Source organism: Acanthopagrus latus, chromosome 21, assembly GCF_904848185.1.
Source record: "Acanthopagrus latus isolate v.2019 chromosome 21, fAcaLat1.1, whole genome shotgun sequence".
In the NCBI taxonomy this organism is placed as follows: domain Eukaryota; kingdom Metazoa; phylum Chordata; class Actinopteri; order Spariformes; family Sparidae; genus Acanthopagrus; species Acanthopagrus latus.
Window position 1 is genome coordinate 26,030,459 of NC_051059.1, and position 13,360 is coordinate 26,043,818.

At 41.7% G+C, this 13,360-nt stretch overlaps 1 protein-coding gene across 1 annotated transcript; it reads left to right on the forward strand.

The window, feature by feature from the left end:
- The first annotated feature begins 373 nt into the window (after positions 1–373).
- On the forward strand, positions 374–12,331 carry LOC119011263 (immunoglobulin lambda-1 light chain-like). The gene is made up of 5 exons (XM_037084233.1): positions 374–416; positions 509–824; positions 9,168–9,208; positions 11,341–11,699; positions 11,761–12,331. The coding sequence occupies exons 1-5, from the start codon at positions 374–376 to the stop codon at positions 11,905–11,907; spliced, it is 906 nt and encodes a 301-aa protein (XP_036940128.1). The 3' UTR covers positions 11,908–12,331.
- Positions 12,332–13,360: the final 1,029 nt, after the last annotated feature.

The following is a 13,360-nucleotide window of genomic DNA, read 5'->3' on the forward strand; positions in this document are numbered from 1 at the left end:
ACGACAGAAATGTAAGGAGACGTTTAAGGCTTCAAATCACAGTCGAGGAGTTTTGTGGATTTGTCCTTTTGTCTTTTCATCACAGCTGTTCAACAACAGATAACAGTCTGTGCTACTAAATTCACCACCAACCTGAATGTGTTGCTGCTCACATGAATGTGTGTTTCTATTTCTATCACACGGCAGCTTCAGCCGAGCCGTCGATCGGCAGCGGCGGCCTTATCTGTGAGCCGCAGGGGCTGATGGGAGCTCTGAGGACCTGTTAGAAACCACGTGGCCCTCGTCTGATCTGGCAGCTCGTCCTGGTTTGGCCTCAGCTGCGTCAGAGCGCCACTTCTCCCCAGGTTCACCAGAGGAAACACCACTGCACAAAATGCTTTTCCTCCCAGCTGCTGCTCTGTGCTGTCTGTGTTCAGGTGAGTGTTTCCAGCCAATCAGGAGCCAACAAAGTCCACCTGGAACAAACACTGTCACACTCACCTTCATCTATCTGTCTGCTTCTCTACAGCGCTGGTTGCCATGGCAGCACAGGTGATTCAGGACGATTTAACATTGACCAGGAGAATTGATGGAGACGTCTCCTTCAGCTGTCGAACTTACCAGTGTGACTACACCGATGTGTTCTGGTTCCAAAAGAAAGACACAGAAACATTCACAAGGATTATACTTATTGAAATGAGCGATTGTAGTGTAAAGTCTAGGTTCAATCATCCTCGGAAAAATGATTTCTCAGCTGTGAAAAATCAGAACGGCTGTGAGTTGGAGATCAAGAAAGTTAAACTCCTTCATTCAGCCACCTACTACTGCGCCTGTTGGAAGAGTTCCCCACAGTGAGAAATGATCCGAGCAGCCTGAACAAAAACCAACAGATGAACAGACGTCAAACAGTGTTTGTGACAGGAAGAGAGCAGTAAACCACAGCCCAGGTTCACATGTTTCACCTCCATCTCAGCCACAGTCACAAACACACTGAACTGAGGGATTTATTTCATATTCTATTTATTTATATGTTGATCAGATATTCCAGCAGGTTTATTGTTGTTTCACACAGAGAGGAAAAAGGAGACAAACACAAACACAATGAGAAAATAAAGAGGAAAATAATTCAATTACAAACTCAAACATAATCCAGATGAATCAGTAAAACAACAAACATGCTTCAGAATATTTCAATAAAATTATATCAAACATCATCAAATATTTACAGCCCAACGTCCTGCTGCTGAATAAAGTCCATCCGTCCCTCACAGCACTAATGTGCTCTGAATGAAAACACTTCCAGCAGCACTTGTTGTTTAACACCTTTCAGCACATTTCACCACATCATTTCACTTCAGGACATTTTAAAAGACAAATCTTGGATACATGTCAGGACTTTGTCCTTCTAGCAGCAGCTCATTAGGACACTCATCTTGTTGGACACATTTCCATCAGTTTCCTGTGGATGTCTCTGCTTCCCAGAGGATGTGTTATGTTTGGTTACAAGAGTGTACACCCAAAGCAGACACTGAGGCAGGAGTTGAGCACAGGGTAATGTATTGACTTCACATGGAATTAGCAGGTGATAATGTGGAAAGTCCCAGACTAAGTCCCTGTCTTGTGTCAGCAGCTCTGGTGAGTGGCAAGCTCCGCCCAGCTCCTCAGGCACCTCTGCAGGTCACTGAAAGACAGAGGCCTGAGCTACGAGACATGACATATAGCGGTAAGATAAGGTAAGGTAAGGTATACAGGTAAGGATGCGGGCATCTTGAATGGGGTTGATTATTCTATCTACCTCAAATCGGCAAACAAAGTGTTCTCCCCATGCAGCTGATTTCTCAGCTCCACACTAGGAGGAAAACAACACCTTTTGTCCCAGATGGTACTGGGGAGCAGGGACATGGTGATGATCTGCCAGCTGCTGACTGCGCCAGGTGAAATGGGTGATGGAATCACAGGCTGACCTCCAAACCAAACTGACTGATATTATCTTGGACAGAAGAAACAGTGATCTTGAGGTTTCTGGACGGCAACACATTCTGGCCTTTAATTCAACTAAGTTTAAATATGACCTGTTCCTCCTCCTTGTGTGAGGTAGGGAATGCAGACAATACGGGGCTCACAGCTCCAAGAGACCTTGGAGCCAGCATTCAGCTGTGTGTGGGTCAAAGGTTAGCAGGGGACAAGGCCACTATAGGGACTAAAATGGAGCCTGACTCCTGTGTCAGATGGAGAATGATATCTAAACACATACATCTCCAGAAAAGGATAGAGGGCTCATTTAGGTAATTTAGGAATACAAGACTGAAGGAGTGACAGTAACAGATTTAGTCATTTATGGGAGATAGACCACGTCCTTTTCTAGTTGATTGGATAGATGGACATTCAACCCACCAGAGTGACCAATTAGGAGTAAGCAGGTACCGCCCAAGGGACTTTAAGAAGGATCCCATGAGTAGAGACTGGGGGTGGCATTTTGGTAGATCTCCTGAGATCGAAGGCGGTAGGAGTTCTGATAGGGCAGAGGGCAAAGCGTTTGGCATTACTTTGCCCTAGATTGGAGAACACCAAATGTGTGGCCACACTCTGTTTGGATGCTAGGCTATCTGAAGTCTGTTTTAATAAAGATTGCTCTATCATTCCACCCAGCCTTGCCTCCGCAGAATTCTTTTATCAACCTACTACACGCCGACACCTTTGAGGAAGACAGCCCAGAAACTACAATCTCACCCTCCTGGACGGAGAGAAGATGCAGTTCATAGGTGGGAGTTTCTTTTTTTAAGTATTTATTTTGGCCTTTTATGGCTTTATTTGATAGTTCAGCTAAAGAGGTGACAGGAAATAGGATGAGAGAGAGGTACGTGGGACGCCCACTCTACCAACTGAGCTAAATGGCGCCCTGCGGACGGGAGTTTGACCAAGGGGATGTAGCAAACCATCTTGGAGAAACAGTCCACAATGGTGAGAATGACGGTGTGTCCATCTGAGAGAGAAAGACCAGTGACAAAATCCTTTGTGGGACCTGGGACAACTGGGAACAGGCAGAGGCCTGAGGAGACCAGTGGGGGAGTGATGGGATGACTTGCTCTGGGCATACACAACACAGGCTGCCCCAAACTCAACCATGTCCTGAGCTTGGCCAGGCCACCAGAAGTGCTGGTGAAGAAATTACAGTGACCGCTGGGCTCCAGGTGAACCTGGATGTATGGCACCACTGTAACACCTGGGACCTCCCCTAGTATGAAGAGGCGATTCGATGTACCTATACCAGGGTCAGGGTGACTGTGTTGGACCTCTTGGACTGTGGTCTTGATTTCCCAGGTGGCTGCTCTAGCGTTTCAGGGGAAAGGCACGATGGGCTCGGGGGTCACACGCATTGTCAGATGTAATGAAATGTATATAAAGTTACACACAATTGAATCAGGCCTTTGAAGCAGTTTTAAGCACTTCCCACCATTCAAAACATTAACAGTTGAATAAGCTAACATGACCTGAACTAGAGATGACAACACCTGGCTGTAACCTGTCACAGTCGTCCATTTTCTGTGTTGGGTTTGTGCTGCGCTGTTTTTGTTTTTTTCTGTGCTTGTTGTCCTTTCAGAGGTGCTCTGAGAGGCTCGTGGGGTTTTCCCCTCAGCGGAGCTGCTGACACACACACACCTGCATCAGGTTGGCAATCAGCACCAGCTGATAAGCTCTGGTCTACACTCTACTGTTACGACCTGGCTCGTGGGGAATAGGCTGATTTGGTTTACCTGCAAGTTGGCACACATGACAGCCACGGCAGAACTTAGCTACATCTGATTTCAATCCGGGCCAAAAGAAATGTTTGAGAATTGTCAATCCTAAATGTCCAGAACATTGGCTTTCATGTGCTATGGTCAAAACATGAAATAAATATAAATAAAAGACATCATTTTCACTCTTCCTCACACGAGCACGTGTGATGGCACAGGTGGGAAACACAGTGGACGGTAGCTGAGCTACTGGAGATGAATCTAACACTTCCAGTGCAGGGTTGACTTTACCTCTTGCAATGTCGTTACCCATCAATAGAACGATCGACTGGATTGGCAACTTGGAACAGACAGCATCAGGAGAAAGTCCAGTAACTAATTTAGATTGGATGTGGACACTATGTGCTGCTCGAGGAAGATATCCCATTTCAATGCCGCGTAATATTGAGCCATGACCGCTGGCTGATTGTTCAGAAAATGGAAGCACTGTGGCCAGAATAACGGACTGAGAGCAACCTGTGTCTCTCATGACATGCTTAGAGTGCTGGTCAGCAGGCTCCTCTGTGAGAGAAATAAGTGTGTTGGAAACAAACGGCTTAAAACAAACATCAATATCTCACAGCTTGTCACACTCAGAGATTACACAAGACTCAGCTTTAATCAACCCTACACCTTTAGGCTGGGAAACGCGAGCAGATTGCTCCTTGTTTTTAAGGACCAAACAGATAGAGATTATATGATCTGTCTGGTGACAGTAGAAGCACTTCCGCTCTGCACACACTAGGAAATTAACTAGCAGAAACAGGGTTACAGGATGTGTTACGAGGAGGGGTGTTACGGCGTGACCCCTCAACGGGACCTGAGGAGAAAGTAGCCTAGTGTGTTGACACATACTCATCCGCTAAGACTGCCACTTCAGACAAGGCACTTGCTTTCTGCTCATTGAGATACACTACAATGTGCTTGGGCAAACATTTCTTAAAATCCTCTACCAGAATTAACTCCCTCACTGAGTTAAAGTCATTAACTTATCAAATAGTGCTCCATTTATCAAAAAAGTACTCCCTTCTTTCTAGCAAACTCAACATAAGTTTGACTCTGAGCTTTCCTGTGACCTCTAAATATCTGCCTATACGCTTCAGGGACTAACTCGTAAGCATGAAGAATTGCAGTCTTCACAGCACCATAACTCAAACTGTCTCCTAAGGAGAGGGCAGCAATGGCATCTTGGGCTTTTCCATGAATTTTACGCTTAAGTTATAGTGACCACACCTCAGCCGGCCACTGCAATGTAGCCGAAATACACTCAAAAACACCAAAATAGGAGTCCACTTCAGTCTCACGAAACACATGCGCTAAAGCAATATGCTTACTAAAATCAAATGCTGTTTTACCAACATAAGTGGAGAGGGTGGAAAAAGGTATCATACCTGAACCAGCAGGTGCGCCTCGAGTCTCAAGCTCAAGCTTCCGCAGCCTCACAGCTTTGTCAGCCTCACAGCTTTGTCAGCCTCAATCTCCAGCTTTTTTACTTCCAGCTGAAGATGGAACTGTGCCTGCCTTTCACGATCCTTTTCCTGGGTTTCCAACTGGAGATGGGCAAGGTGGACCTTCAATCAGGCCTCGTCTCCAGAGCCAGTACTGAGGGGATGGATCATAGCGAGGAAGTGTGAATGGTGTTTCATCCACCCACCTGCCTCGACTTCCACCCTGGAGGCTGTCTCAAGGCTTTGGTCCTCCTCAGCTGGAGCTGGGATGCCAACAACAATGGCAGCAGATTCAGTTTGCTCAGGTCCTACAATCACTCCTTGTTCCACCAACTTATCAATTACTAGAGCTTTGTGCTCCCTTTTCAATGGGTGTTTAGTGAAAGTGATTCCAAAGTGGATTGCAATTTGGCCTAACTCATCCTTCCGACAGCTATCTATATGATTCAAGGTAGGATTGGCTACAAAGTACTCCAACTCAAATCGCTCAGCCACGGCGCACACTTACCCAGCTGCACTCCCTTACAAATTGTCAAACAATCAATCAACCAATGGAAATGCTCTGCCAACAAATAACTTGCACTGGGACCTCAATTAAGAGTGATTCCGGACGAGCCCCCATTTTTTTTTTCATGGGGAAAAAGTAAGAAACATGAACCAGAATGTTTCTGGTAAAATTGCAAGTTATTTATTTGCAGGGTGTACAAAAGGAACAGGCTTTTGGATGCTGCTTAACTCAAGAAATAGATTGGTTGGTGTCAGTTAACCCCACTAAGATCCGTGCCCAATTTCCTTACCACAGTTCACAGATTAAGGTAACACAAGAAACACAAAGATCTCACACTTGTGGATTACTAACTAAAGCTCCTACAGAAGTAAACACATTTACCACAGGGGAGCACAACACATGCAAGGCCAGTTGATCAAAGGGCCAAATCATAACTGAGAGCAGCTATTTAAACAGAGTGATGGTCTGGAGGGCGGTTGATGGTTGGGGGAGATTGCCAAACCCCGTACCGATCAGATACACATACCCAGATAACGGAGGAGGCTGTATCACCTGCTTAGAGATGATTTTGTCAGTACTGAGAAGTACATGGCCCCTGCTTGTGCTAATCTCTTTAAGAGTTTTCCCATGTTGTTTTTTGTGCCCGTCTCAAAGAGATCTAACTCACTTTTGCTTTTTGCCCTCAGTAATCTACCTTGTTTCCATCTACCAGTGGCTCTGATTCCAGTTACCAGGCCTTCAGCATCTCTGAAGCCAACAGCCTTGTCCTGAGCCCAGGGGAAAATGTTACTGCTCAAAGCTTGCTCCTTTAGGGCTATGGAGCCGTAAAGGAGCTCAATGAGAGTTCTCATTTGAGTCTCGTTTTAGTCTTTTTTGGTCTCAAACATTTCTCATTTGTTCCTCCTAAAATTCCTTAGGAGCAATAGGTGGGAGTCAGTGATATGGTGCTGGGCTGCTGTAAAGAGTTCCACAAGGCAAGGCAAGTTTATTTGTATAGCACAATTCAGACACAAAGCAACTCACAGTGCTTTACTGGAGCACACAAATTACATTAAAAGACTGTAAAAATGTTTTTTGAAGACATTAAAATTGCATTCAATAACAAGTAAGGATACATCAAGAAACACACATTAAAACAAGTAGGCTAAAATAGAAAAGGTTTAAAAGAGACAAGAATAAATGTCACAATGCAGTTCAAAGAATTGAAATTGTTTCAGTTAAAAGCAGCGGCAAACAGAAAGGTCTTCAGTCTTTATTTAAAAGAGGTGAGAGTCGGAGCAGACCTGCAGTTCTCAGGGAGTTTGTTCCGATATGTGGTTCATAATAACTGAATGCTGCTTCTCCAGTGTAAATGTCTAAGAACTGGAGTGATGTGATCTACTTTTTTGGTTTCTTGTTCAGATGCGAGCAGCAGCATTCTGAATCAGCTGCAGCTGTCTGATGGAGTTTTGGGAGAGTCCTGCAAAAACACTGTTAGAGTATTCGAGTCTGCTGAAGATAAATGCATGGACACGTTTCTCCAAATCCTGCAGAGACTGAAGTCCTTTTATCATGGATATATTCTTAAGTCTTAGTGTGGCTGCTGAGATTTAGGTCTGAGTCTATGATTACACTGAGGTTTGTGTCTTGGTTTGTAGTTTTATACACTACAGATTGAAGCAGAGATGGACAAAACACACCTCCTGCACCTGGTGCGGTGGCACTGACCGCTTGTCTAATTTTCTGAATTTTGGCAATGAAGAAGGATGCAAATTCATAACAGGCTTTGTTAGATAGAAGTTCAGAGGCTACTGGTACAGGAAGTTATGTTAGCCTGTTGACAGTAGCAAACAGGGCACAAGCATCATTATTGTTTTTGGTGATAATGTCTGAGAAGCGGGACTTCCTGGACCTTTTCAGTTCTTAAATTTGACATTCCTTTTTTCCATTCTGATGTTGCAGAGAAGAGACAGAAACATCCATAAACCATCCGCTTGCATTTGAGTAAGTCATTAAACCAATACTAACACCTCTTCCTTTTTTATGCATTCTAGTTTCACTTATGAAAGAGAAGTTTGGAGGGTGAAGTTTGTTATCCTGGTCAACCAAGTTTCAGTTTAAAACATGAACATGTTTTAATATGGCTAAACCAACTGTGCATTTTTTTAAAACAACAGTTTGCAATAAATGTAACAGATTGGAAGATTTAGTTAGACATTCATGCTTCTCAGCAAATTCACCACTTTATGCACTGTTGGCTAGTTTATCTACACCAATGCATCATATTCTATAAGAGTTTATTCAGCTGAAGAAGAAGAATGAGAATTTAGTCAACACATGAAGGAACACTTCATCCTTCAGTTTATCACAAACGTTCAACATCAACACATCTGGAGATTCATGGTTTTCACTGGACAGGAAGGTGATGAAAATCTGTAATCTGAAAGGTTAAAAGTAACTAAAGCTGTCAGACAAATGTGATCGAGTAAAAGGTCAAGTATTTGCCTCTGGGTAGAAGCATAAAGTAGCATCAAATGGAACTATTCAAGTAAAGTGAATCAGTGAGTCAGTGAGTCAGTGAATTTAAATTGAACATTACAACACTGCATTTATATCTCCTCAACGGTTGAACTGTAAATAGTTTTATTAATTGCACATTATCAGGCCCAGAGCCACTGTCCTTTAAAGCTCTAACATGTCGTTACCTTTACATCTAAAGGGGTCTTGAGGCTGAACTCATGAATATCAGCTGCCTTCATTTCCCTGAGTCACCTCAGACATCATCACAACAGTTGCCCCCCTGAGAGATTTGGCAGGAGCTGCCACTGGAGCTGGTGGAGCTGTCAGAGTCAGGAAAACAAGAGGTTACAGAACCACAGCCACAGGAGACTGATTCAGCCCAGGAACTGGAGACAGCTGCAGCTCAGCTCAGACAGGTTGCTGCAGAACAGGAACAGAGGACTGCTGCAAGGCAGAGCAGGAGGCCGGCAGCTGGAGGTCTGGACGGGGATCAGGAAAGACCGCCGGTCCGGCTCTGGAGCCAGTCTGCTGACCTGCAGACAAGGAAGCAGGAACAGGTGTCGACTGGGCCGCAAACTGAGGACCAGGAACTGGTGGACCTGCTGGTGGAGCTAGATAACAAGTCAGAATCAACCAAGTCAATGAATGAAGATCATCCTCTGGGGACCAAGAATGTCTGTAGAAAATGTCATGTCAGTCCATCCATCCATCCTTTGGTCCAGGTCCAATCCATGTGGACTAAAGTAGTGGAGCGACAGACATCAGCATCCACAGAGCAACACTGCTAGTGTGTCTAAAAAGACAATAAAAGAAGAGACAGTCATGTTGATATGAACATTAGAGAAACACATCATGGAGCTGAAACATGATCCTGCTTCATCATTTGGACTCGTTCACCTCAGCCGACACGTTCAACAGCACACAGGTTTTTGTATTACTCTGTCTCACTGTGGGGGGATACCTGATCTTTGGCTCTGGAACTAAACTGGTTGTAACAGGTAAGAATAAAGCTTAATTTTCCTTCAGTTGTTTTATTGAACAAGTGTAAAATGTGTTTTTAATGAGTTTCTGCTGCTTCAGGCTTTACATGTTAGTTTGTTGATAATTAGTAGAGAATTCTTGCAGCCGTGCAGCTATTGTTCCATAAAAAGGTTCATAACTCCTGAAAAGATGTTTAAATCTCACTGCACAGCTGAAGTTCTTCTTTATTTCTGCAGCAGATCAAACTGATTCATAGAGAAAAAGTTTGATATTGACAATGTTACAAATATACAGTATTTGATCCTCTCAGTAATTCAGCACCATCTCTTGTTTTAATGAAACATCATCATATATGATATTAAACATCATTTAATATCTGTCAGTAAATGTCTGTGAAAAACATATAATATTAAATATGTTGTATAGGATCATTAATAATTCATTAATAAATGGTCAAATGTGTTTCATATGATGGTACAAATGTCTTTTAGTGTGGAATTTATTTATACATGAAGACAAACACATACTGAACATGATGTTACAATAAATATAATATATGCACATAAATTTATATATTTCAAGATGTGATATCAGATGTTATATAATGTTACACGTATATGTGTTTCCATGTTAATCTGATTTTAATGTAAATTAATTAATTAACAGTAAATAGTAGTAGTTAATAGTAAATGAAGCCTTGCACAATTTAAAAGAAAATATATTGTGTAAATGTATGATGGTAAATATTGTGTATATGACACTGCAGATATTATAATTCAACTGAGATGTGTTATATATTCATTTAATATTATATATCATGTTATGTTACAATAATTACATTTCTGATTTTAAATGTCAAACTGCATCAAGACATTGTATTTTATTTGATGGTACAAATGTCTTTAATTGTAAAATATATTTATACATGAAGACAAACACTGAAGATGGCATCACAATAAATATATAATAAAGAAACCATACTACAATATAAAAAAAACATTATATTTGATTAAAAAAAAACCCATTACAATAAGACATACAGTGGCACCTGAAACTATGTATTTTCTATGCTGATAGACTTTTAAATATTTTAAATATAATGATAAATATATTCACTAATAATTTAACATATCATTTAAACAATGAAAAATAATAATTCCAAACCTAATTTCAAATAAGTATCCAAACAAGTAAATGTATGCAGCACATGATGGTAAATATCGTGTACAACATACTGTTTTTAAAAAACTTATCTCATCTTATGTTATTCGATATTGTATTCTAATTTATAACATAATATTAATTATGACATTTAATCACTAAATGTGATGATCAATAAATGATTACCTGTCTTCATCTTATATTACAGAGCACTTGTTATTCAAATTGAACTTACCTGAACATTTCATTGTAACTGTGTATAAATGTTGAAAAACTGAAAAACAAATTATTAATATTGTTGATAAACTGTTTTTCTTTAGCAGCTGGACTAAAGTACAGGATGTTAAATCTGTAATATGTTAGACATGTTGTAATCAACTAAAAAGTATTTTATGTGAATGTAAAAATAGATTTTATTATAAGATATATATTAACATGATATTTAGAGAAGGTCTTAAATTTTGCAACAATCATTATCACAATTATATCATGTTTCATATAATTAAATCAACAAAGTTTTACCTTCTCTTATATTGAATAATGTCTTTATTCACACTAGTCATGTGAAAACATGTATTTGTAATTTAGGAAATTTAAGAACAACATGAAATTCAAGATGCATTTTTTAAAAATATTTATAATATGTGGTGGATGATGTAAACATTAAAATGTGAAAATGAAAATATGATGTTATATTATTATCAGTAAGAGTCATAATAATGATGAATGTGCAGATTGAAAGAAAGAAGTGCTGAACACATAATGTTGTTTGTCCCCATATAACATATGATGACATGACATGATGAGTGTGTTTGATGTGCAGGTGAATCCAGTCTATGTGTTGAACTTTGTGCTGTATTGATGAGTAGTTTAGTGATCAGAGTCCATGTAGTTTCCAGGATCACACTGAATGCAGTGCAGTGCTGGAAGCTGCTGTTGACTGTGTCAATGTGTGTCTGTGCTGCTTGTTGCTGCTGTCAAACTTCAGATGAGCAGGTAGTGAAGCCCGTGGTGAGCGTGTACCCAGCAGCATCCAGAGCCCACCTGGAGGGGAGGAGCTCCCTGCTGTGTGTGGCCTCAGCCATGTTTCCTCCTCTGGTCCGCTTCTCCTGGAAAAGACGAAAGGAGGATCAGGAGCAGTGGCTCCCTGCTGAGGGAGAGCAGCTGGAGCTCACAGAGTCGGAACGCACCGCCGCCATCTTGCTGGTTGACTGGAACGTCACCTCCACGTGTAAATACCGCTGCTCCGTCCAGCACGAGGGGGGCACAGTGGAGGTCCCAACAGAACAAGGTGATGAAGGCTTGGTGACTGTGTTCAGCAGTGATTCAGCTTCATGTGGAGACGCTGTCAAAGAGAGCAGAGGAGCAGAGGACTGACATTTCTTTTGGACTCTTTTCTGTTTCAGAGGTCCAGCCTCTTCCAGATCCAGCACCTCCAAAAGTATCATCTGGGCCGTCTCAGTACCAGGTGAAGCTGCTCTGTGTGCTCTACACAGTGCTGATAGTGAAGAGTCTGGTGTACTGCTGTGGACTCTCTCTGCTGAGGATCCTCTGAAACAAGGGACCGTCCACCAGCTGCTCCCATGCTGACTGACTGTTTTCTGCTCGCCTTTTCTCACCATCAGATCTCATCAGTTCGTCTCATTGATCACTTTGATCAGCAGTCACAAATATCAATGTTCATGTTTTGTGGTTGGTTGTAAAATGAATCTTTTGATGTACAGGTTGGATTCAGTCATCCTACATATATAAATACATATATACATATATATCTGCTGTGACTGAGTATAAATTCTGTGGTATATTGTTATTTTCATCCTCTAGTTTATTTCCACTTTGAATTGTGACTTGTATAATAATAGAACATGAAGCTGAATCATTAGCTGTCTGCTAGATATTTGATTGTTTTAGTATTTTTCTCTTCTTGTCTTTCTTTTTAATACATTATGCAGAGTGTGGCAGCTTTGTTCAATTCTTTCACTGTAACATTCTCAATAAAGTGAAAAATCACAGTGTGTGTTTTAGAAACAGTTTGTTTTTATGGATTTCAGTTTGTCTTCAGAGCAAATCATCAGAAACAGAATCAACTTCATGGACCATGTATGTTGACGCCTACAAGTCATTTGACTCTGGTTGTAATTAGCTCTCAATATACTTTCACACAGCAGCAAGAACAAATGTAGAGGAAGATGTGAATATTAGCATACAGCTAAACAAGGACAACAAAGCTAAAGAAAGAGAAGCAAACAGAAACATAGAGCTATTATATACAAGTCAGTAGGTGTGGCTGTGCCACCAGGTTCAGTGCTGAGCCCCTTTTATAATTGTGTCAGTGTGGATGTCAAACTCTACGCTGATGACACTGTTGTTTCCACACATGAACAAACAGCAGAGCGAGCTGCTTTCAAGCTACAACTGCTATAAAATGATCACACAGCAGCTTCATCAGTCGCCTTCCAAGTTGGTGTCCGGCAGTAAACTGTCAGTAAACTGTCACCTTTACAGAATCAATCAAACAGTATCAACAGATCTTTTATTTCAGCTTCTCAGCTCCCAGGTTTGTCTCCCAGGTGAATAAGACAGATGGAAGCTGAGACAGTGAGTACTGAGCGCTGTAACTGTTGTAACTGTCGTTGTGTTGTTCATGTGAAAAAGTGCAGCTAACGGTGAGGAAGCTGCAGAGCAGAAACCCACACAGCCCGTCTGCTGCAGGAAAGGAAGTGCTGGTTGGCTCTCAACAGTTTTTTATGAGTCCTAATAACCACTGAGAACAGATTCATATCTGCTGCTGTACACACTCATCAACTCCTCTCTGTGTGGACACCCACGGGATGCTGATGACGGTCGCCATGACGACACGATGACGCTCCGCCCTCTTATTTTACTGGCGACAAACCCACAGTGACATCTAGTGGACTTTTTCTCCTGCAACTATATTATGAACTATATTATTACTATATTATTCTGCTGCTGCCTGTTACAGTAGATGGTGCCATATTACTCTGACA